The sequence below is a fragment of the Abrus precatorius genome, unplaced genomic scaffold (genome assembly GCF_003935025.1).
Source record: "Abrus precatorius isolate BTA unplaced genomic scaffold, Abrus_2018 Scaffold9, whole genome shotgun sequence".
Lineage (NCBI taxonomy): Eukaryota > Viridiplantae > Streptophyta > Magnoliopsida > Fabales > Fabaceae > Abrus > Abrus precatorius.
Window position 1 is genome coordinate 7,256,490 of NW_020874439.1, and position 26,793 is coordinate 7,283,282.

The 26,793-nt window shown below is 28.7% G+C and overlaps 2 protein-coding genes across 2 annotated transcripts; one reads left to right on the plus strand and one right to left on the minus strand.

The window, feature by feature from the left end:
• Nucleotides 1-1,694: 1,694 nt before the first annotated feature.
• LOC113850098 (DNA-directed RNA polymerase II subunit 4) lies at nt 1,695-5,187 on the minus strand. The gene is made up of 6 exons (XM_027480465.1): nt 4,993-5,187; nt 3,714-3,822; nt 3,021-3,098; nt 2,652-2,685; nt 2,477-2,545; nt 1,695-2,037 (listed from the first exon to the last, which is right to left on the minus strand). The coding sequence occupies exons 1-6, from the start codon at nt 5,039-5,041 to the stop codon at nt 1,960-1,962; spliced, it is 417 nt and encodes a 138-aa protein (XP_027336266.1). The 5' UTR covers nt 5,042-5,187; the 3' UTR covers nt 1,695-1,959.
• Nucleotides 5,188-14,884: 9,697 nt separating this feature from the next.
• Nucleotides 14,885-25,135, plus strand: LOC113850381 (E3 ubiquitin-protein ligase CHIP). The gene is made up of 8 exons (XM_027480910.1): nt 14,885-15,235; nt 15,360-15,427; nt 15,595-15,658; nt 22,295-22,366; nt 23,977-24,110; nt 24,305-24,458; nt 24,578-24,688; nt 24,776-25,135. The coding sequence occupies exons 1-8, from the start codon at nt 15,128-15,130 to the stop codon at nt 24,899-24,901; spliced, it is 837 nt and encodes a 278-aa protein (XP_027336711.1). The 5' UTR covers nt 14,885-15,127; the 3' UTR covers nt 24,902-25,135.
• The last annotated feature ends 1,658 nt before the right edge of the window (nt 25,136-26,793 follow it).

Sequence of the window (26,793 nt, forward strand, 5' to 3'; positions counted from 1 at the left end):
TATAATTTAAATAAGTAAATTACTAAACATACTATAAATATAAATGTTATCAATGTTATGTGTACAAGACAAATCAAGCAAAAGTAACAAAAGATTCTAGCAAGCAATGCGCTCTCTCTTAAAGAGTATGTAATAGAGACACTTTTCAATTTCAGTAAAAATATTAAGGTTGTTAATTCAATATTTTATTCATCTAAAATTTAATTTTTTTATAAATATAATATTATAATTGTTATATAAAAATATTTAATATATTATTATAAATTTTATAAATCTTAGACTGTTCTAGCAAGCCTAATAGACCTTTCTCGTAAATTTAAGTCTCATCTATTCAATTAATTAGAACTTTTTGAAAGTTTAAACTTATTACTTAAATAGATCAAATTAGATTGAGTTTTAAAAATCTTAAGTTGTTCCTGTAAGACAGCCTAATATATTTTTATCTTTAACTCTAATCTTAATCCATCTTTTTTAATGTATTAAATTCTAAGATCAAAATAAGCTCATTACTTATAAGGCTTGAAAAAATAAAACTTTGTAGTGAGATATGTGGAATAGTCTATGAGCTATAGTTCATATTGAAAGCTCTAGAGTTTCCTTATCTCTGTGTCTTACAATATTTTTCTCTATTCCTAGAGGAACAATCATACGTTGAAAACATACAATTAATGTGGTTACAATATGTTGCATTAGTTGTGTTATGATAATCTAGCCCTCGTCATGTTTACGTAGCATGAGCAATGAGCTACAACATGAACTGATTTCCTCGGCTTGAAGCTGTGAGGATTGGGATGTTCTCATGCTTAGGTGTGAGATTCCGTTTGAAAGGTATTTTCTTTTAATATCTCATTTTTCTTTAATTTCTTCTGAATATATTATCCCTTTTTCTTGTATCTTCCAAAAATAAAATTTAGAATATATTAATTACGAAAATAAAACTTTTAAAGTCACTTCTAGAATTTAATTTTAAAAAATTACTCCAAAATCACTTCAAAACTATATTTATTGTCTTTCTCAAAACAGTTCCAAAGTACAAAAAGGTAAGGAAGTCAAAGTAAAAAAAACTAATAATTTAATTTAAATACATTGACAATATAAAAAAAATTATACTATCATCTAATCATAAATAATCATATAAGCAATAATCGTAATAATCAGTTTTTATATAATAATTAATATAAATATTATTTTCACGATGCATTTTAATTAGTTAAGCGTGTGAAAAATTTTAGTTTAACCTAACAGCAATTATTATTACTATTATCTACCTATTTCATAAAGGGATATGCGGTGCAACGGGATTATTTCAATGTCTCCGAATACCAAAATTTCTAACTGTACCAAGTAAAAATGGGTACTAAAGTCTGCATAACGGTCAATTTAGAAAAAACGACATTTGTTCATTCTCTGCCTCAGGCAGTGACTAGTTGCCTAGTCTCCTCAAGATACGAGCAAAAGGTCTTTATTATTATTATTATTATTGGGTCATGGGATATGAGTAAAGGTTATCTGAGATAAGATTCGATTTGAAAACTCAAGGTTGTGTTCAACAGGATCTCAATGAACTTTACTTAATTTTGATATAACCAGTTACCTGCTTGTTTCTAACCAGTTTGTTAAATGGTAACTGCTTCGCGATACTTTCCTTCATTTCTGTCATCGCTAAAAGAAATAAGATTCATCGTTTTGTTATAAATGGGAGGGGCACAGAAAGATTAATTACATTTGCATCAGTATCATAACAGGTTCTGTCAACTCCGTGATAAAAGTAATAAAATAAACGAGGTATAATTTACCAACGATGAATTTTGTAATAGAAGACTACAGAACAAGGTTGCTCGCAGTAAGTTAAATGTTATACAGTACCACTAACATTACATCTCGCTCTACAATGGACACGATAGCACACACTAAGTTCAAGGAATAACCATAATTTGCGGTGGCAATTGGCAGAAATTTTTATTCAAATTTCTTAATCAGTGATAGGTCATTTAACATTTTCTCAATTGCTTCATCATCTTGAGCTCGTCCTCTTGTCTGCAGGTCAAAAGAATGACGCAATTAATGTAAATGTTACTTTTGTTTATAATTCAAATATATTGTAAAATGTAACTTGAATAGCAGCTAGAAATCTGGAATGCCTATTCTATCTAACCAGCAAACACGCATAAAACCCCATCACAACAACCAACATGTAAGATCAGAAATCAAAACTAACAATAAAACATTGATTTATTAAGCGAGGTGAGCTACATGTATCACATGACATAGTAGCTTTTACTAAATATTTTATTTGCTCCCTTGTTCATTTGTAACAAGCATGAAAGGAAGAATAAACATCATTTGAAAATAAACCGAAGGTCAACCTGCCACCCTCCATTCCTCTCCCCATCTCTCCCCTCTCAAAAACAAAATCCAAACAACAGTTTTAAGGAAAAAGACGATTTTACAGTAGGGAGAAGCAAATGAATTTTACCTTGATAGATGGAACCATAGCAATAGCTTCTTCCACAGTCTCTGGACAAAGATTGCCAAGGACACACAGCTGCAATAAAATCATTTACAGAGAATCATATATTGTACTGTGAACTGAAATAAAATATGAACAATCACTTCCTAAACAAAATTCAAGAAGGAAATAAGCATATTACCTCAAACTCAGCCAATTGATATCTAGCAAGAATTCTTTATGTCAGTTAAGATCACAATTCATGGCATTAAATTTTCAAGTTTCCTAGCATTCCATTCCATGTAAAAGTAACTAACAACCATTTTTCTCAGGTGTACCAACTGAGATACAACAGTGCTTTAATTTATCAAAAGATAGATAGAGATAATACTAGAAAGAAAATACAAAACCAATATAGGCAACCGACAAGTCAATCAGGATATGAGAGAAAATAACGTCAATCATTAGTGTGACAGAACATGACATGGACACCAACATAATTTGAGTGGATCTAAATGTATGGAAAGGAAGCAATCGTAAATGTGTTCTTCAATTCAATTTTAAAGGATACTCTCTAACTTGTCTAACAGCATCAGGATTTTTATAGCGGCTGAAACGCTTCACATACTGCAATGACTTTTCAAATACCCTGAAAAAAGAGGGGAAAAAATTCAATGATATATAAGGTGCTAATTATGCACAGCAATATTGCTCCTTGTCTATCTCATTATCAATGTCAAATCTATTACTGGCAAGATGTCAATTGAGATCACGAAGTACACAGACATGCTTTACAATGTTAACATCCCTAATCATAGGACAGTTACATTAATGCAGAACACATGTTCCAGCAATTGTAGTAAAAGACAAGACCTAGTTTGGATTAACTTCTTAATAAGTACTTGTAAGAGACAAAAATAAGGAAGTAAAATGAATAAAACTTTTGCATAAGAAAAAATCAACTTACGCTCTACTATTCTTTTAGAGGCTCTCTCATTTAACATCTCCAAAACATAAGATGTATAAGTTGATTTTAACTTGTGAAAATAGTTTTTTTATTTTATTTGCTTACTTTCTTCTCCTAAAAGTGTTTATGTGCAAGTTTATCCAAATTAGGCCAATATCTTGGAGGAAATAAGTGCAAACTAGATTACATATGTCCTCTTCTTGAGAAAAAAACTAATTGCCCTTGGGGCATCAAAAAACATTATTCCAGGACCTTTATGCCAAATAAACATGAAGTGGATAAAGAATCTAAACTCACTGAGAAACTTGATTCATGGGATCATCAGATGTATGCTGAAGCTGCTCATACTTGTGTTCAAGAATCAATGAAACTTCACAGTTCATCAAGCACTTTGCCTTCAAAAACTCTGAAAAAAAAAAAAAACTATTTCATTAGTATGAAATCAAAAGGTGAATAATGATTATACCAAATTTAAATGAAATCAAACGATGTAAATTGTAATACAAAAGAATTGTATATGATAGAATCAATCAGATTCCCAATGATGTGATAAAAGAACTTTCTGCATGGTGCATGATGCAACCTGTACAGTGCTAGCCATCAACCAACCAAAGCAACCCCCATAACTTGTTACTCTCACATAGTCACATATAACAAACTAAAACATATGTCACTTCAGAATACCTCTAATAATGATATAGGACATGGTTGTAAAAGTATAAATAACAAACAAAAACAATAAATACTAGCCAAATTTGAAGTTTATTATGGACAAAAAAATAGAACACATTTAAATCGTACCTTAATTTAGATGTGGATTTATATATCAAACACATAAATCATCAACTTGCAAATTTTTCACATATAAATAGCACCGCTCAAACTTCAAAACCAAATGTATCGAAATACTAAGTACTAATTTTTCAGATAAAGATAATTATTAATTTACTTCCTACTTTATCTAAGATTCTAATCTCTACCCTTAGATTCTTCCTTCATATTCAATTCTCTTCCAGGTTGATTTTTCCTCAATCAGCGAACCCCATTTCCACAAAAAGGTCCACAATTGCAAGGGAGCACTGAACACTACTAATGACAGTAAAACGGCCACCCACTCCTTAAAAACCACTTCCAAACAACTTGACCATTAGATAACAGCCACACCTCAGCGTGTCAAAAACCAAAGCACCAACAAGATCTCGTATTTTTAAATATATATAGATCAAATCAAGGGATCCTCCGAGCCATATCGACGACAATTTGTACATATGGCACTGATCGTAGAGAAACTAATGAAACTCCTAGTAACAGCTTGGTGTTAAACATAACCATGGGTTTGTTGGCGTAACATGAAATATTTAAAATTTATGCAGGCTTTTTCAACAGAAACAAAATTATCAAGAGGTCACATATTTACAATTAAATTATTCCGATACATGTAACCCTATCTCTTATGTGAAAACGACACCACGTATATTGAATGTGAAAAATATCAAGGGTACAAAGAAGCAAATCAATTTGTATTTGAAAAAAAAAAAAAAAAAAAACACAAAAGAGTAAGAGAGAACGCGATTACCGTCTCCAATTTTAAGCTCTGCGGCGTTTTCTTCCTCTTCCCCAGACATGATTCAGAAAACGATTTACTGGGTAAGTGAGAAGAAGAAGCAAAAGAATTTGTAAACACAAGAACAGGGAAAAGCGATGGAGCGAAGGAACGAAACCCTTTCTATCATGGAATGTCAAACGCCCAGTGTCTGATATTTATAGGTGTTGTTAATAGGTTATAAATCTGATCATAAAAATAAATTTTAGATCATGAAAATATATTAAGGTTATGTTGGATTTTGTTAAAAAGAAATTTAAAATTTAAAACGATTTAAATTAACTGAAGGTAGTTTTAACTGAATATTTTATATTTTTTTAAAAAATTACTTGATATATAAAAAATTAATTTGTTTTATTGTTTTATATTTTTTAATTGAAACTTGTTTTATACAAAATATAAAATTGATGAAGAAAGATATAAAATAGAAGAACGATTTGAAACTAATACAAAATAAATAAAATTACAAATGTGTTAAAATAAATTTCTAAAAAAATAAAAATAAGATATAAATATGAAAGAAAATTATAAAAGTATAATTAAACATTGTAATTTAATAAATATATAATTTTTTTTGCTAATAAATATATAATTTTTTTGTTACATTATAGATATATAATTGTATAAGTACATGTGAAAAGTTAATTTTATAAATAAAAGTATACATGCTTACATAAATTTGATTTATTATTTTTTATTTTTTTTATTTTTAATTTTTTTTCAGTTCAATATTTGTGATTTACATTGAATCGATTTGGGAACATCCCTAATTGAAATTGCCAGATCAATGTCAACGACCTTATTGATTAATATAATATTTCCCCGTATTAGATCTTATTTTTTATTTATTTATTTTTTAAAAAACAGTATTTTTAATAGTTATATTAAAAAAATTTAAATTTTATTTTATTTTTTTAACATACTACGTGATTTCTCTTCTAATTATAATTTAATTTATTTTGTTAATTTATATTTTTTGAATATCAAAATTTTATTTTATTTAAAATTAATTTTATTTAAATTTTAAATCTTGATACATTAATCAAATTTAAGATACATAATTTCTAATAAATTAAATTTAAGATTAGTGTCCTCTTAATCAATCTTAACTTTTGTTGTAGCTTTAATTAATTGTACTTTTTTTAATTATTTAGGTTGAGTGAACTTTCTAAGCCAAAGAATCAAAATGGATAGATAGAAAATATCTTAATGGTCCACTTGGTATAGTTATTGATAATGAATTTTTAATAAATCCCTTTTAAATGTCTGATTTCATTAAAATAATATAATTTTTTAAGTAGAAAAATAGAATTTAAACTGATTTTGAATTACTTTAGTTTTGATAAAACTAATTGTAAGAACAAGAAATAGATTGATTTAAATCAATCTAAATGATCCATTGTTAAATAAATTGAGTTTGATTTTATGTCAAACTTATCTATGCACACCTTTAAACAATGATACAAATAAATTGAAGAATAAACCTAAAATATATTGTATTAGTCAACACTTATATATGTTTATAAAGGTTTCCTTAAAATTATAATTGGTAATTCTTACTTATCTTATCATTTTTCTATGTTTAATTTATGTTCCTTTTCATCTCAATTTCTAATGGCACTCTTGAGGTTGTTATCTAAAGTTCTCTACTCCATAGGTATTGCAGTTTTATATTAAGGTTTTATTTGGAAGCTTAAAGGGAGAAGGAATAAAATAATTTGAAGATAAAGAAAAAGATGAAAAGGGAGATAAAAAAAAGATTAATAAAAAATCTCCTAAACTAGAGAATCTTAAAAAAAATATAAATTTAAAAAGATTTTGGAGAGCTTATAATGTTATGTTAATATTTTTTTATTAATATTAATATCCTATTTTACTATGGACTAGCATCAAATAATTATTTAGATATATATTTTAAATTATTAATATTAATTATGATATTATTTATTAAATTTATATAACACTAAATAATAAATATATTATTGAATAGTTTGTGATGTGTTAAACTATTCAACCTTTATAATGCCTGAGAGATGTCCTCAAGTTTTATTTTGTGATCACTCTTCTCGGATTTAAGGAAAACACCTCATATCAATGTATTTATTTAAAAATTATAAGGAGTTATTTTATCATTTTAGTGTTATATATTGATGATATTTTTTGTGCTAGTAATTTTATTAAACTTTTGATTGAGACAAAATTAATGTTGAGTGACCACTTTGATATGAAAAATTTTAGTGATGCCTCAGTAATATTAGGCACCCAAATTTATAGTGATAGGTCACATAGCACTCTAGGATTGTCCCAAAAAGGATATATTGAAAAGATCCTAAAATGATTCACATGTATTCTTGTTCTTCATATGTTGCCACTGTTCAAAAGAGTAATAAACTCTCAATGCTCTCAAGATGAAAATAAAGAAATAAGCTAAGTCTCATATGCTTTAATTGTTGGTAGTTTAATGTATGCTCAAGTTTGAACTCATCTCGATATTCCTTTTGTTGTTAATGCTTTAGGAGATACTTAAGTGACCTGGGTTTGGGTCATTGGAAAGTCATTAATAAGGTTATAAGATATTTGCAGCGCATTAAAAAACTATATGTTGACATATATGAAATCTAATCAACTTAATATTATTGAAAGTACATCTAAGTCACTTGTGATATAATGTGATAATCCTGTTATTGTTTAATTTTTTCAAAATAATATGAGTTCTTCTTGCACAAAGTATTTTGATATTAAATATCTATTTATTAGATAAAAAATTAAGGAGTTTCAGACTCTCATTGAACATGAACACATTACTACAGAAAACATGTTAGTAGATACACTAACTAAGGGCTTGAATGTTGGAGTTTTCAAGATTCATGTAATTTATAAGAGTTTGGTTAAGTCTTTTGATATGTTAGATCAGTGAAAGTTTAAATTGTAATTTTCTCATCATTATTTTATTTTATTTTTGAGATATGAATGAATTAATGTTACTTATGTAATGGTATTTGATATAGCATTAAAATGCTTAGATCACCTTGATATTTCATGTTTTACGAAATATGAGCATATGATTTATATTTCTATAAGATACTTTATCTTGTAGTATTAATGCTTATATTTTTTAAAATTATTGGTTAATATATACTCTAACTATAATTGATATTTTGTTCTTAATAATTTAAACAATTTTGATAATTGACTAATGCTATCCATTGGGAGAATGTTATATTAATATTCTATTATTTTTTATTGTAAAAATTTTATTATATATAGATTAGTATTAATCAATTATTTATAATATATTTTTTTAAATTATTAATATCAATTATGATTTTATTTATTATATTTATATACAACCAATTAATAAATATATTATTAAGTAGTTTGTGATGAATTAAACTATTAAACCTTTTATGATACTTAAAAGAGGTCTCCTGATCTCATCTAGTGAATTAAGTAATTATCTCTCCATTAAACAAATATGTTTTCTCTTCTTTGACTCATTAAACAGAGAGTAATTTTCTATTAACTCAATCTCAATTTTTTACCTTAAAACAAATAATTAAAAACTTTAATAATTTGATGACAAGAACACATGTCTAACTTCATCTTTTAAATTGATTGCAAATTATTAAATAATTTAACATATAAAACCTCATTCTCATGTCTAAAATATCTTAATTAAGGGTTATTATCAAATAAATGCTCTATTTTTTTTTTTCAAAAATTCACTCCCAAACAAAGTTTAATTAATTACCTCCCCTATATGGTCCTCATAGAAAAATTCATGGTTGGGTACCATGGTCCCATTGCAACATCCATCCTAACTTTGGTAGGAAATTCAATGAAGTGGTAGCAGTTGTTCAAAGTGATAATAGTATGGAATTCACATGCATAAAAAATATTTTAAGGGTGCATGAAACATCTTGCATAGGAACCCCAAAAAATATGAAGAACATAGACACATACTCAATGTTGCTTGTGCACACCTATTTCAAGCTCATCTTCTCGTTAAATTTTTTTTTATTTGGGGGAGGGGGATGCATTTCAACTGCAAGTTATTTAATCAATTGACACCTACAACTATTTTGAATGATAAAACTCCATATAAAATGCTTTATAACAAGTCACCTTCACTTGACTATTTGCATGTATTTGGATGTTTGTGTTCTGTGCACAACCAAGATAATAAAGGGAACAAGTTTGTTAGTAGTAGTCAACAATGCATTTTTTTATGATATCCTTATGGATAAAAGAGATTGAGAGTGTATTATCTAGAGTTGGGTGTGTTTTTGATATCAAAGGCTGTGGTGTTTTGTGAATCTGAGTTCCCTTATGCCAATTTGTAACCTCAAATTACAAATTGAAATAATATTAATGATGATGAGAGAGAAGTATGTGGAGAAAGGAATGAGCAACTCATTGATAATTTTAAAGGAAATAAGCATAGGATATTTTTAAGAGAAGAATACACTTGTGTTGTTTACATGAAACTAAAACCAACAACCTCAAGATTGTACTGGAGGGGGTTCAAATGATGTTATGAACAAAGAGCTCTTGGGTTGAGAGCATCGTATCAAAATGGCATCTACTCGACCGATGGATTTTGTGACAAACATTGTTTGCAAACTAAACCTCTCTCCAAATTTATCTACTCTATTACAATCCTCGTATACGTCTTATCCTACAACACATTATGTGAATTATAATAACTATTCTATGTGCCATCGATATTTCTTGGTAGTTGTTATTGCAGGAATTGAACTTAAATCCTTTGGCGAGGCTATGAAGGATGAAAGGTGGAGGCAAGTCGTGCAACATGAAATATAAGCATTAGAAAATAATGACACCTAGACCATGGAAACATTGCCTCTAAGAAAGAAGTCTATTATATGCGAGTGGATGTATTGAATTAAATATAATTTTGATGGTTTTATTTGAAAGATTCAAAGTTAGGCTTGTAATTTTGGAGAACAATAAGGTTGAAGGCCTTGACTATGATGAAACCTTTGCACTAGTTGTGAACATGATGACTATATGTATTTTCCTCATTGCTATTAAAAAAATATTGAGAGTTACATCATATGTATGTTGATAATGCTTTCTTGCATGGCAATCTTGAATAAGTGTACATAAAGTTACCCCAATTATCATTCTCTAGGTGTACATAAGACATATGGAGATCACACATCTATATTGCAAATCATTAAAAATAAATAAATAATTTTAAAAATATTTTTATTTGTAAATAAAATATTTGAATTTATACTTGAATATTAAGATCGTACTGAAAGAGAATTTAAAATAGTGATAAGCTATGTATAATTTTTCTTATAATTTATTGGACAACTAAAGACAATGTAAATTATACATCAATGTCGCAAATAATTGTATAATAAAATGAAGAAATAAAATTAAGTAATTAAATGTTTAGTTATTTAATTTATCAAAGTTAGAAATATGATTCAAGAAAATTTAAATATGAAATTTATTTTAATGAAATTTTTTTTCAAATTGATTAATGAAGATAATTATTTAATAAAGATTAAAATATTATTTGATAAGTTTATATTACATAGAATCTAGGTAATATTAGTATACATAAGTCTTAATAATTTAAAATAAATAAATATAGAGACGATATACAATAACACTACAAATCGTTGCATTAATATGATGAAAATATTTTAATTAATTTAATTAATAAGTAGATAAATGAATTATTTATTATAATAGAGAATAGAGAAATATTTGAGAGGATATATTTTTAATTAAAAAATTATAGAAAGTATACTTAAATTACTGATATATATGTAATTAATCAAAGATGAATATAATTGAGTCTTAATAACTTACACTACTTAATAAATTAAATAGAATAATATTTTAAATGATAAATTTTGATTAAATAAAAACAATCATGTAACTGATTGATTTTAGAAGTTAGATTTAATTTTTTAATATAATAATATTGTATAAAACCTAAAGTAACATATTAATATATTTATTTTTGTAATAATTTAATTCAAATAAGTTAAATACATTTAAATTTAATTTGCAGTTTTGATATATTTGAGAGGTGCAACGATTAAGATAATTTTAAATGGTTAAATTCAAATTAATTAAATGTATTTATTTCTAATTTACTGTTTTGATATATTTCAAAATTGCAATGTTTAAAATAGTCTTAAATTCTAATATTAATTTTTATTTTAAATTTTATTATTAGAAACTGATAACGGATAGAATTAAGAAAATCTTTTAAACTTTAAATTAAGTTTATTATAAAAATAAAAAAATTTCTTTTTTTAATTTAAATTAAGTTTATTATAAAAATAAGTTTTTTTAATTAATGTTAATATAAAAGAAAAATAACTTTATAAAGTTATATATTGTAGTTCTTTCTTTCAAATAATTAATATTTTTATTAGTAATAATATTAATATATACTAATTAATTTTAATATTTTAAATAATTTAAACATTATCATAAAAATTTTATAAAGTCAATTTTTATTTTATAATTAATAATTATAATATTATATTATGACATAATAGCTTATTTGTGTCTTTTATTGTATTTTTTAAATTTTTATATATGTAAAAAATAGATGAGTTTTGGAAAGAAATTTGCCTTCATTTTTTTTATATATAAAAGTAAATAAGTTTTAGAGAAAAAGTTGCCTTTACATCTGCATTAATATTAACATATTAATGTATTTATTCTTGAAATAATGATTTAATTTAAATTAGTTAAATGCATTTATTTCTAATTTCCAAGTTTTGATATATTTGAGAGGTGCAACATATAAAGTAGTTTTAAATGATTTAATTCAAATTAGTTAAATTTATAGCTTTGATATATTGAGACCTGCAATGTTTAAGATAGTTTTAAATTTTAATATTAATATTTATTATAAATTTTTATTATTAGAAACTGATAACTAATAGAATTAGAAAAATCTTTTAAACTTGAAATTAAGTTTATTATCAAAATAAATTTTTTTTTTAATTTAAATTAAGTTTATCATAAGAATAAAAATTTTCTTTTTTTAATTAATATCAATATGAAAGAAAAATAACTTTATAAAGTTATATATTGTAGTTCTTTCTTTTAAATAATTAATATTTTTATTAGTAATAATATTAATATATACTAATTAATTTTAACCTTTAAAATAATTTAAATATTATCATAAAAATTTTATAGAGTCATTTTTTTTATTTTATAATTAATAATTATAATATTATATTATGACATAATAACTTATCTGTGTCTTTTATTGTATTTTCCAAATCTTAAAGTGAGAAAAAAATTATATTTTATTTGGTATATATAACAGAAAGTACAATTTGTTTGTTCGAAATAAAATTCTTCCAAAATGGCACCTATTATTTCAATGTTGTCTAAAATACAACTTGAAAAAGTAGATTGGAGGATAATAGTTTAAATAATTTATTTGTAGTTTTCTTAAGAGTTTATAAATAAAAGTTAAGTCAATAGCATAGATATGATTTTATTCAATGAAAAGGTGAAGCTTTTAGATTGCTTTAGACGAAGTGCATGAAAATTTCTTATTATTTAATTTAATGTTTTCATCTTCTCTTATTATTTTAAAATTCAAGGATTTATTATACTTTTAAAAAGGATATTATATCACCTTATGAAAAACTACTCTATGAAGGCAATGTAGATTGGAGGATAATGGTTCAAATCATTCATTTGTGGTTTTTCAATTTTCTTATGAGTTTAGAAATATGAGTCAAATTAATAGCATGAATATGATATTAGTTGATAAAAAGGTGAAGTTGTTAGATTTCTTTAGACGAAGTGCATAAAAATTTCTTATTATCTAATTTAATTCCTTTATCTTCTCTCATTATTTTAAAATTCAGAGATATTTCATTATACTGTTAGAAAGGATATTACATCACGTTATAAAAAAATACTCTATGAAAGCAATGTGTATATCATGAAAATTTTTATGTTAATTACTCCTGAAAAAAATATGTGAACCACTAAACACAAATAAAAGTTACATTTGATGGCAACTACCAAAGTTTCAGATGTCAAATGTGACAATATCTCTTTTAACTGTTTTAATTTTGTTGTATTTTCAAAAATTTTAAGTAGGCTGAATGAACTATATCTAATTGGTGAGTTTTACTTTTTCTAATTTTAATCGTTTTCATATTCAACCATGTATGCTACTTTATTATTTTAAAAGAATGTTTGACACGTGTTCAATTAGATGACATTGGTCACGTGGTTGAGAAAGATAATATCAAAAAGACAAAAAAAATAAAAAAAACATATTGATTTGGTTCTCCAAGACTTAGAGTGAATATTATTTTACAACATATTTCAATGACTAAAACATTTGTTATTTATTTTCTTTCTTTTATTATTTTATACTAATTAAATGTTATATTATATTAAATTTATTTCGTAAGAATCAGAGAATTGTTTATATTTTATGAGAAGAGTTTGCTTATTAGAAGCAATATTAAGAGGTGAAACCAACCCAACCACTACGGGTAGACGCATCGTGCTCCCTTCATCATTTGCTGAGGTACTCGATATATGTTTCAAAATTACCAAAATGTTATGGGAATTTGGAGATGGGTAAGATATTCTGACTTATTCATTACATTCACCTGCAATAAAATATGGCTTGAGTTGTGTAAAATTTTAAAAAAGTTGAAAATAAACTTGAAAGATCAAGTTGATTTATTATTATTAAGATTTACAATATTTAAAGTTATATATAAATTAATTTTAACTGTTATATTTATTTTTTATAGATTTTTTAAAAAATAATCAAAATTTTCACTTGACATTTTTTATGTTTTTGTTATATTAAAAATAATTATTTTTATATATTTGTATAAATCCGTGCAACACATAAGCATATATACTAGACATAAGAGAATTAATACTTTTTATATTTAAATTGTGTATTATATAATTTTATAAAATAAGATATTTTTTTAGTATTTATAAATATAGTTAATATTTATTTTATTTCTTCAATAGTTTTAATCTTAAAAAATTTTAAATATATTAAAATTAATTTTTTATTATTGATTATTAATGTTGTGGTATATATATATATATATGCATGTTATATTATTACAAATTAATTATAAGGGTCATTTTTAAACTTTATAGAACCAAAATTATTATTTTATAAATTAAAATAATATTTGAATCTAATTCCTTTACTTTTAAAGTTAATATACAAATATTTAAAAATATATTGTAAGTCTTAATGTAATATATGAAATATTTTTATCAGTAATAATATTAATATATATTAATTAATTTTAATTTTTAAAATAACTTAAATATTGTCATAAATATTTTATAATTATTAATTATAACATTATATTATAACATAATAATTTATTTGTGTGTACGAGTCACTTTTTAGTATATAAAGAATTCATTAAAATACTTGATAGACTTAGTCGTAATTCTTGACTTCTTTATTTGCACTTTTTTTTCCTCTTTATGTTTAAAAATAAATATTAATTTATGAGTTTAATTATTTGTAATATTTTATTTTTTAATTTTAAAATCAAATATAAATATTTTATTTTATTTAAACAAATTTTAATTTTTTAAAAATATTTTATTTTAATTTTTTTTATAAAAATAAATTCAAAATTTTAAAAAATAAATACAAATTTTTTTATACATGATAAAGAACGTTATTTTGTTTATTTATTTATTTATTTTTCCCATCATCATTGATGGAATCTAAAGCAATCTCATTTGGCCAATCAAACGCATCTGTGTCGCAATTACATGCCCGACCCGTCACAGAATCATCGCGGCTCAAGTACCCGAAGCTTGACAAAGAAAGCGAGTCAACAACAATTTCCACGCCTTTTCGTCTTCGTTTTTCGTCTTCCCCTCGAAAATTCTCCACAATTCCCTTTCCCATTTCCTCTGCTCCTTCTGTAACCAATTCATAAATACCCACCCAAACACATATTAATAATTATCATATATTTATATCTATCAAATATCTATACATACTTTTGTACATTAAATACATTTTCATCTATATTCCCGTGAGATAGAATTTTCCGTAGAGAGAATAAGCGAAATGGGACCAAACGCTGCGGCGGCGAAACAAGCGGAGAAACTCAGAATTGACGGCAATACTTACTTCAGAAAAGACCGTTTCGGAGCTGCCATCGATGCTTACACCGAGGTTTCTTTTTCTTCTTCTTCCAACCAGAAATTAACCCTTTGTAAATAAAAGAAAAAATAATTTTTTGTTGGATTTCACTTACACGGTGTTTTTTCTTTCGTTTTTTTTTTTTTTGGGTTTGAAGGCAATTACGCTGTGCCCCAATGTTCCGATTTATTGGACGAATCGTGCTTTATGCCATCTCAAGCGCAAGTATGTATGGGCACATACCTATACCTAACCATTTCAATTTTGCACATTTTTTTCTTTTATGTTTTGAAAATTTTCTTATATTTTTGTTTATGGTTTTGAATTACAAGTTTTTGCAATTTTAATTATTGCAATCTATTTATTTATTTATTTATTTGGTTTTTTTGTAGTGATTGGGAGAGAGTAGAGGGAGATTGTCGAAGGGCAATTCAGTTGGACAGCAATTCGGTTAAGGTTTTTGTGATTGATCTCCTTGTGATTTTGCAATTACTTTTGTCTTACACATGGTTGAGTTTGATTAATTATTTACCTTCTATCTATGGCTTCGTTTGGTGGTTTAAGCATATGGAATTTCCTTTTGAGTTGAGTGTGGTGTACATTTTGTTGTGTGTTGGCTTTGGGATACATACGTATTTATGCTTGTGTGATTCATGGCTTGCGAAACTTAATGATGGCCATAGGTTCTTGAAGTGTGAAATACGAAGCCCATGTACTAGAAAATGGGAAAGATTGAGACGGAATGCATATTTGATAATGATACGTGTGTGATAGTATTTTCCATATATATGTTTTTAAAATTTTAATGATTGATTCCTTTGAGATATGACTTTAATAATTTGAACGTCATTTTCTGTGTCCTCAAAGTTATAGTAAATAGTAGGCAATTATATAGAGTCAAGAGTCAAGACCTTGGTTGAATAGGGCGAATTATGCTTTTTTATTAACATGGATTGGAAAAAATATGTAATTTTGTGACGTGGTTAGAGGGGAAATAATTTACTCTGTTATGGGCAAGGGAAAGATGCAAGTAAGGGTAAATTTTAATTATCATCAATTGATATGATTATGTATTGATTATAAATTATGTCTATGTTTCAAATATTGTGCATTTATACAAAATATGTGTTTTTAAATTAATTTTAATGTATTTAGGTTAGGCTGCATAGTGCATTGTATCTTCAATTTCTGAGAATTTCTCATATCTCAATATCCAGAATCGAATTGTACTTGTGTCATATTAAGTATCAAGGCTTCATAGAATGTGAAGTAGTTTTTTGGGAAAACATTGATTAGCCTTAATTTTGAGAAATTTCTGATACATATTGTATTTCTGTCCAAGGTGGTGGACTCATACCACGCAAATCCTTTTATTTCAAATCTTTTTGATGCTATCCAAAATTTAAACAATTTTCTGGGTTGGATCAGCTGTGGCTTTCTAAATGAATTCCTTGATTTCTACAATTCTTCATTTCCTATCATTTCTTGAAGTGGTGAAACCTGCATGTCTTATGATAATTGCCAGTTACCCATAGGATCTATTATTTTCAGATGTTTTCTGGGAAATCTAAAGTGATCCTTTTCTTCAGTGGTTGGATTATGCAAAACAACAGATAGATTTTGAAAATTGAAGGACAAATTCTGTGCTTGGTAGAGCCAAAAATCAGAATGAAATGAGTCCATTTTTTAATGAAAAATAATGCTTTGTACTTACCTTTTTTAACAAAAATGGGAAAACCTCCATTGGTTATTTTTCAACACAACTAGCCCAAATTTATGAAAGGTTTCAGAAGTTGGCCTAGTTCCAAAGCAAGGAGTTTTCCTATTTTATTTCTCTTTAATCCAAGTGTTTCTGGTGTTGTATTCAATGTTTCAAGAGTTATTGTCAGGGTATGGAATAATTATGTTTGTATTATCTTGATTCTAGCTTGTGATATTCTTAATGCTTTTTGTTCACTAACTTGATGTTTTGGGGTTAAATTGTGAAATGTGTCATGCTTTTCATGAGACATGTAAGATGCAGATATTTGCTTTGAAGTCTAAACTCTAAACCACTAAGATGACGTACTTCTGTTTAAGTCTGGACATTTTGGACAGAACTTAAGCATTATTATTATTATTATTAAATTTTTTTATTAGTGATTTTCAGAGACATGTAAGATGCAAATATTTGCCTTAAAGTTTAAACCACTAAGATGATGTACATCTGTTCAAGTCTAGACATTTTGGACAAAACTTCAGCACTATTATCTTTTTTAATTTTTATATTAGTGATGCAAGAATTCTGAGCTGTGTGTCTAAACCATAGTTATTAATTCCCGATAGTGGCATCGGGTGGCCAGTTCTAAAACTGCTGTAGTGTGTAATACCAACAATTTTAGTTTTGGACATACCCCTGTTCCATTTATTTTGTTTCCATCTCCTACTTGTTCATGATACGTAGGGCTATCTACTGTGTGTAGTCTGAACTCCCTTGCCAAGGCTGAAGATACGAAGTTGTGGGATGCCCTACTATCAACCACAACCATGCTCTTTCTTCCCTCTATTTTGCCCTACATCTGCAATGAATTCTTCAAAAAGATCCCTCTAATGCTGTTCACTGATAGTTTCAGCGTTTTGCACTCCCCTGATGCCTCATGCATGATCTTGGAGTAATTCCCCAGCATCATCTCCATGGAATGATCCTTCTTCTTCCTTGTCATCTGTTTCCTCAACCACCAATAGAACATGAGGCTGCTGCTTGTTCATGGAAATGTGACCTGGACCATACTTTTCATTGCATCTAAAGCAAAACCCTTTTCCTGTACTTCTTCCTCCAACAGTTTCTTAAACTCACCTTCTCATCCCTTGAAAGATCATTGATCTTCCTGTTTGTTAAACTTACCATCAAACTTCCTTCCATGATGCTTGACTTTTTAGGGTTTTTTGGTCCTACCTAATATGTTATCATCTGAGAAGAGGATTAATTTCTGTATGAGGCATCTCCCATGCTATTACCCTGTACAGCACCTTCTCTCTGTCAATTCTCCAACCAAGATGCAGAAGCTTCAGTAATGACTTCACTGACTGTAACTTCAGTTCTACTACTTTCACCTATTCTTGCAACCCAATCAAGAAGATCCCCTTTAGAACCTCCGTATCTGCACCACAAATGGGGCCAGCATACAACTCAAACTGTTCTTAGTATTCCTCCACAGTTCCCATGTTTCAGCCCCATCAAAGGCTAATATGGATTTTTGGTCAGTGTAGGTTGAAACCTCCCAAGTCGCTGCCGTCCTGAACTCTGCTCAAGAATGCTTCTTGGTGAAAATTCCCACCAATGGAAGAAGAAAGTATATATTATAAGAAATAAATGTGGGCCTTCCCTTCCATAACCAATGCTACTGCAAATAATTCTACCTCCGTGATTACTCCGTTTAACTCAAAATGTTGTTCCAATATGTTTATCCATCCGTATGTGTCTTCTTCATATAACAGGAATTTCTAGGTTCTTCCACTTCTCATCATCACATACTCATTTCCTGATCTAGAACCCTTCTTGAAACTGTTCTGTTGAGTCCATTCTGATCACTGCTGAGTTGTTCATTTTCGGACCTATATGTTCTCCTTTCAAACTCTTTGTCACCCCATCCTTGCAAATCTCAGTTCCTTCATGCTTTTCGGTGTATGACTTTCGATCATACTCAACAGAGAGTCAAGACTTTTCTCCTAGAATTCCAGATGTGACTCCATCCTTGTGTGTACAATGTAAAGCCCTTGATATGAGGAGCTCTATACCTTTTGATAAAACTGGCTCAGAGTAAGAACAAAGAAAAGAATAGTATTTTAAGGAAAAGCCTTCACCATATTAGGTTTAAATAAAAGGCTTAATTAATTTAATTGAATATGCTAAGTTTGAGCTTAAGAAAAATCCTATTAGGCCTAATGAAATGACCTATTTAAAATTTATAATAATATGTAAAATAATTTTCTATAAAAATTATAATATTATGTTAAATAAATTAAATTTTAAAATGAATAAAATCTTCAATTAAAAATTCTAATCCTTTTCGTTGGAGTTAGAGAGTACCTCTACTACATACGCTCTGAGAGATAATGCCGCTTGCTAGAGTATTTTGTGTTATTGTTTCTTAATCTGTCTTGTACGCATAATGTTCATTTACATTTATGTTTGTTATATGTTTAGTGATTTACTTATTTAAATCAAATATGTGGTTTGAAAATGATAAATATGAATATATAATTTCATTACAGATATTCAAGATGCTGAACCATTTTTTTTATAACTTATTTAGATATAAACCTTATGGCCTTTATAGAGACATATTTAAACGATTTGATTGATAGCCTATTTATAAAGAGACTTAATAGCCTATTAAAGGTCTTGATACGAAGTAAGTCATTAAAAAGGTTAACAAGCCAAATTAAGTTTTTAAAAAAGTTAGACTAGACTTAATAAAAAACTTATAATAGATAAAAGGTTAGGCTCAAATTTCAAAATTATTGAATAAGTCAAGTCTACTTATACAAAGCTTAACCTAGTCTATTTCTATTCTTTATAGGGATATCGTCAAGGCCAACTATTTTATCATTGTCCATCCTCTTAAGTGTTTCGTTTAATTCTCCAACTTAAATCTTACAGTAATATGCCATATTTAAATCATTTGTTTGTATTTTTAATCATGCTATATTTTCATTTGCTCCTTGTCTATAATTAAGAATTTTATAGAAATATTTCTCTTATATGTCTTTAATGTTTTAATCTGAAATCAAAATTTTTTCTTCTTCATCCTTAATACAACTAACTTGATTTGATTTAAATTTCTATACTTTCTTTCTCTACTTTTAACAAGTTTATAAATCTTTCTTTTACTAAACTTTGTCCCAAGATCTTGATAGAACTCTTCAAAAGCTTTAGAATGGGCTTCACTCACTATTTGTCTCATTTCTTGCATTCCAAAACCTTGCCCAACTTTCAACATTGTTGCAAGTATGCAAATTTTAAAAACACATATGCTTGTCTCTAATCTTCTCATGCACACTTTCATTTCACTACTTTGATTCCTTATCTTTTGGTCCAAGACCTTTAGATTCACCAAAAATTTTCTTGGCAACTTTTTCGACCTTCGTAGCCATTTGGTCTAAAATGATGTTAACACTATCTTGTGCATCTCAACTACCCTCTTCTACTGACTGTTTCTGGAAGTCCAATTGTTTCTTATCTTTAAGTAGCTACCACTTAATTCTTAGAACAATAATTTGTTGAATTATCTATTTACTAGTCTTGAAACGAACATTAAGGATCAAGACCCAATGTTGTATAGTAAGACTCGCTCTTGGAATCACTTTACAAATTCTTTTGTCTAGGTTCTTACCAAAAAGAAATCTATCTACAACCTTGAGATTCCACTCTTGAAGGTGATAAGATGTTCCTCCTCCTTAAAACAAGTGTTTATAATCTTAAAGTTGTAAGCCATTGAAATATCAATAATAAATTGTCCTTCTGTATTTAACTCTTCAAAACCACAACCACCATGAACCCTTGTAAATTGTCTTGCCTCACAACAACATGATCATTTAAGTATCCACCTATTAAAGTCTTTTCAGTTTGTGGGATGTCTTGGATCAACTTCTTTTAAGTCTTCCCAAAACTTTACTTTCACAAGAGCTTTCAAGCCAACTTGTGGAGCATATGCACTAATGATAAAAAGTGTCTTGTGCAACTATTGATTTCAAGGACATGATCTTGTGTCTAATCCTTTAATCTCTACCACGTTCTTTTTCCAACTATTATCCACAATTATGCCTACTCCGTTCTTTTCTTTGACTTTTCTTGTGTACCAAAATTTTAAATCTATAGTACCAAACTCTTTAGCCTTATCTCCAACCTGTTTTGTGTCTTGGAGGCACATGATGTTAATCTTTCTACGAATCATAGTGTCCACCACTTTCTTGTTAAAGTACTAATATTCCATGAATCAAATCGAGACACTCGTTCTTGGAATAATTTATTTACTCACATTTGTTCAACCAAATGTGAGGACCTTTGCCCATTTAACATTGCATTCAGGCACTAATGCAGTGGATCTAACTTATTTGACAGTGTACTTGAGCCATAAAAGTTACTTTTGGGTAACAACCTAGCCGTAGTACAATACCATCATGAATAATCCATATAAAAGGTTTTGACAAGTTTTACGTTGACCGCCAAAGACCTAACACAACCCTCCTCCTTTACCCGAGCTTGGGACCGGTTATGGGGCCATAGGAGGAGTTATAGAACAGATTGAGAATTTGGAACATAGAAAAAAGGACGAGTGACAAAACTGAGATAGAGGAAACGCATGAACCTTTCTTCTACTCAAAGATATTTGTGAAAACTGAGAGTAGAGGGAGGCTATATGAACAATCAATAGAGCAGATACTTACAAAACAGAGAATGATATGTCCGGGGTTGGCTAGAAACATCAGGGAGCAGTGGATGCTGGTGGTGTGGTTTGTGCAAGTTGAGAGAGCAGTGTGTGTTGTAAGAACAAAATTTTGGGCAAAATTTTGAACCTGACAGACTGTTCAGATAAAAGGGGCAAAATGGTGAAAAATAGCTCTAAACAATTGTCTTACAACATCACAAAATGGAGACAAAAAGGGGTCTTAGCTTTATTTGAGCGTAGTGGCTGCAACAGCCACAAATCGCCATAATTTTGGACAACGCTGAGTGCAAGATGCACAATGTAGAAACCCTCAGTGATACTGTTTCTGTAGTGGGTGCTGGCCCCAATGCAACACAACATCACAATATTGGCACTATTACATGCCATTTTTAACTCTGGCCTAAACCAGGCAAAACAAGGGTATATAATACTAATATATGTTAATTACAATCATAATTATATGAATAGTTATTTCCTAAGGTTGCCCATTATAATATATTATTTACCAAGGTTGCTCAATAATTTGGTAGAAGTCTTTTGCAGCTGCATTTCATATCTGATATTTGTTGCACATTGATCATTTATTTTTCCATTGTTAATTTGTGTGCTTTTTTTTAATTGTCTTGTTTCTACCTTAACTTTCTTTTTGTATACATTTCAGGCCCACTATATGTTGGGGCTTGCATTGCTACAGAAACAAGAGTCTGCCAAGGGAATCAGAGAATTGGAGAAGGTTTGTTGATGTTAAACAACTTTTCTGTATGATTCTTGCACATTTTTATTTCGTTTTATCTGTTGCAAGAAATCATCTAGTGCTGTATTGCCTTTTAGTAAGATTCAGTCTCACTGTTGTAGTGTTATTATACAATGTTTGTTGCCTAATTTTTGTTTGCGATTTAGTGCATGTAAGAATTTCATACAATTGAGAAATGTCACAGCACAACCCAAAAGCAAGTATTAAATGATAACAAAATCATTTATTAATCCCAATGACATTTTATGGTTTACCGTGGGATTTGTTGTGGACTAGTGGTTTATTCTACACATTAAAACTAGTACTTTGTTCGGAGTCTTTTTGAGTGAAAGCTAGTTTGGTTAGGTTTCTTGAAAGGAGATAGCTTCACCTTTCATTTTTTTTCAAAATGTTACCATTGTATATACTACATAACTGCTCTTCAGTTAGCTCAAAGTGACATATTCATAACACTCATACATGCTATATGAAAATGGTCATTGGGGACTATCTCTTTGTTAAGTCTTGTGATTTCAAACTTCTGGGATGAGTTGTGAATAATATATACGTACATGTCAAATGTAAGGCACAAAATGTGCACTCAAGTCATCGCCTAAAGATTGAACTATTTTATAGAAGTAGGGAAACAAAAGACTAATTTACCTGCCATGTTATATGCTGCTTATTTTGAATTATGAATACAATATGGAGAATTTATAGGATTGATATGGTGGACAGGTGAGAAAGAAAATAATATTGGATTGATATGGTGTATAGACGTGATTCAAAATAAAATACTAGCATAGGGTTTCTATGAATTTATACTAATAATCTGGTCAAGTAGTAATAATAGTATAGGCATTAACAGCTGGTTGTTATGGAGAATATCAAGCCTTCATGGACCATTTTTTTTTATTTTTTTAAAATGAATGTCAGAGACATGGAACAGAATGGATATAGTAAGAAATAAAACCATGTCAGTTGCCAGAGAATCAAGACTGGGATATGGACTATGGGGAATTTCAGGGTGTAGTGAACCTTTCCAGTGATAATAAAATAAACTTTTGCTATTTCAATTTATCAGAAAGTGTAAATATTTTTTGCGGGTATTTCACTGAGCATTTTTGGAATGAACTTGATGAGCTATATCCTATTACCTTGGGGAATTTATTCAGGAGAAGTTCTTCTAGAAGAGGGCCACTTTACTATGATAAACCTTCAAGACTGTTTTGGTCATTCAATTTATCAGGAAAAAATCACATTGTGGCAAATGGGAACTTATTTGGACCCCTGTTTACCATGGGGGGAGAGGGGAGCCAGTGCATTTATGTGAGGGACAATTTTAGACTCATGTTTAACCAGTGCCCAATAGTTGCCTGCTTGAGTTGTTCTGCTTTGCTTGTGTTTCTTTCTTTAGTCTTTTTATTTCAGTGTCCTTATCTTTTCTTTGTCACTGGGGTTTCTACCTTAATAAAAATTACTAATCGGATGGAAAGATTGTTTGATGATATTGCCTTATTTTCTCTGTGCTGCATTCTGAGACATTAACAGTAATTTTACTCTTGGTTTTTCAAATGATGATTCTCATATTGTTTGTGGTCATAATTAAGGCTTTGGATCTTGGGAGAGGTGCCAATCCCAAGGGCTATATGGTAGAAGAAATATGGCAAGAACTTGCAAAGGCTAAATACCTAGAGTGGGAACGATCATCATCCAAACGATCATGGGAATTGCAGAGCTTGAAGTATGTTTTCCTGGTGAATGTCAGACCTATTATCTGAGGGTCCTTTAGCAATGATTGCGGTTCAGTTGTTTTTGTCATTTCTGTTATTGGCTAATGCCTAATTTGTTTTTAGTGCGCCCACCGTCAATTATCTGTTTGGTGATTTATAGTTTTTGTTTCAAGTGTTATTGTCATAAAATGTGTTAATGTTGCAGAGAAGCTTGTGAGTCTGCTCTAAAGGAAAAACATTTTCTCGATGTCTCCCAAATGGAAGGATTAGTAGACGATGCTACTACTTCCCATTTGGAACAATTAGAGGCTTTAGAAAGAGCCTTTAATAAAGCTGCAGAGGATGACACACCTAGTGAGGTGTGTAGATGGGCTTTTTTCTTTTTTTTTTTAAATTCTATCTTCATTAAAGCTTCTTCATTTGGTGCTCAGAAATTGCTATGCCATTAAACACGCCGATTGGCTTGTTGAGTCTACAGGTGCCAGATTATTTATGCTGTAGAATCACGCTGGATATTTTTCATGATCCTGTAATCACTCCAAGTGGGCTTACATATGAGAGGGCTGTGATTCTTGATCATCTTCATAAGGTAACCTGATTTGAATGTTTCATTTTCCGTATTAAACGTTTTCCATTTCAATGAAGTCAGTGTTCAATAATTTAACTTGTAAAATAGGTGGGTAAATTCGACCCAATCACACGGGAACCCCTTGATCCATCACAGCTAGTGCCGAATTTGGCCATAAAGGAAGCGGTCCGGTCATTTTTGGACAAACACGGTTGGGCCTACAAGGTAGATTAACGGTAGATTAAGTACCAAGTTAACAGTGTGGTAGTTTTGTTTGTTCAGCAATGCAGCAAGGTGCTGTATTCTGCAAGCGTGGCCAAGTTGTTTGATTTAAATTATGTTTGCAGTTTCCTGGCGTCCGGACTTATAACAACCATCTTATTATGAATTGTATATATGGTTGACTGTCATAAGTTGTGTAAATAGTAATATATATAAATCCCTGCTTAGACCTCTTTTTTCATTTGTCTTATCAAATCAGAATATTAAATCCATCCTTAAGACTTCTGAAACGGCATAATGTAAGAAAGCATATTAACATACTTAGCAAATTTTGACATCATTATAACTTTGATCAATTGGTATAAATCAATTTCTAATTTTTTTACAGAGATTAAAATGTATTATTTTTTATTTAAGAGTAAAAATGAAAACGTGTAATGTATGGGACTAATTTTTTTATCAAATGTTTTATGGTTTATTCTGATTCCTAAATAACACTTCCGAAATTATTCTGTTATCTAGTACCAAAACCACTCATCTTCCTTTGTGTTCCTTGTATCTTATCTTTCAAAATTACATTTTTTTTTCAGTCTGTGTAGTGATTTGGTTTTTAAACAATTATAATGAAAATGAACTTGGGAATACACTGTTTTATAAAGATATAGCATCACTTAAAATTTACTTTTCTACCGAAAATTTGGAGTAACACTATTAAAACTCGAATTTATTTATTTTAGAAATAATTAGTGTTCAATACTTGAAAGATTCATATAAATTGAATTTTTATTTTTTCGTGATAACCTGGTCACCAAGAAGCACTAAGAAGAGGACAGAATTGGAAATTTAAATTTCAAATCAAAATTTATCCTAATAGAAATTGGTGTAGCATAAGAAGTTTTTTGTTTGAGTTGCGTAAAATATTAGGGTGTAAGATTTTGACTGTGGTATGTTGTGTAAATGGTAGTTTAGCTAATTGTGTGAATACATATCAATGCCTTCTGAGACATCCTCTTCGTTCCTCTTATCAAATTTAATATAATCAATGAAACTATGCATATCAGTCAGTCAACAAGGTCAATTGAGTTTGCAAGGAAAAAGCATACGCCAATATCCAACTGTAGATGTAAAATCATAGACATAAGCTGTAGTTAGGAAATAATAGTTAAAATGCACTTCATGGAAATCATTGACCTATATCTGCTAAAATTGGATACACCCACCTATGTGCAAACATGACTATTCACACAGATATTTGTATTTCCAATTCTTCCATCTTTTCAATTTCAGACATACTACTACAATAAATTAATAATACCCACCGACCCTTTCTAGTCATACACTTTAATATCAAGTTTATATTTAGCTATAGCGATTACCCCAGTAGCAAGAGGGTACCAACCTTAATTTAAGGTATTACCCAAATATTTTCTGTAAAAATAAAGGCATGTGCTGCCCATCAATGCTCTGCGAGGAGAAAGTGATTTCAGAAATTCAAACCTCATGAATACCCAAAGTTGGTTGATCAAAATTGTAGATAGAATATCTGTTATCCAAAGAAAAAAATTTGGGAATCCAAGACAGACTTTGGCATGTCCAGCCAAAATTGTCTAAACCTCTACTCCAGTTGAATTTATACGTTACAATTTTGTTTATGAACCTTACAAAAGGCCTTTTCTTTGGCTCTTTCTGTGGACATTCACCTGATTATTGCTTTATTGGACTAAGTTTACTGCTCTCTATTTGTTTGGATATGCACCTTAGTATAGTACAGAGCTATATACGATACTCAAGCTGAAATTCCTAGAGCCACAAGGAGGTCACAATCAGAACTTGGGAAAAATAGGAATTACTGAACAAGAGACTCAATTGTACAATTAACTCTACACGCAAGTGGCTCTGAGATT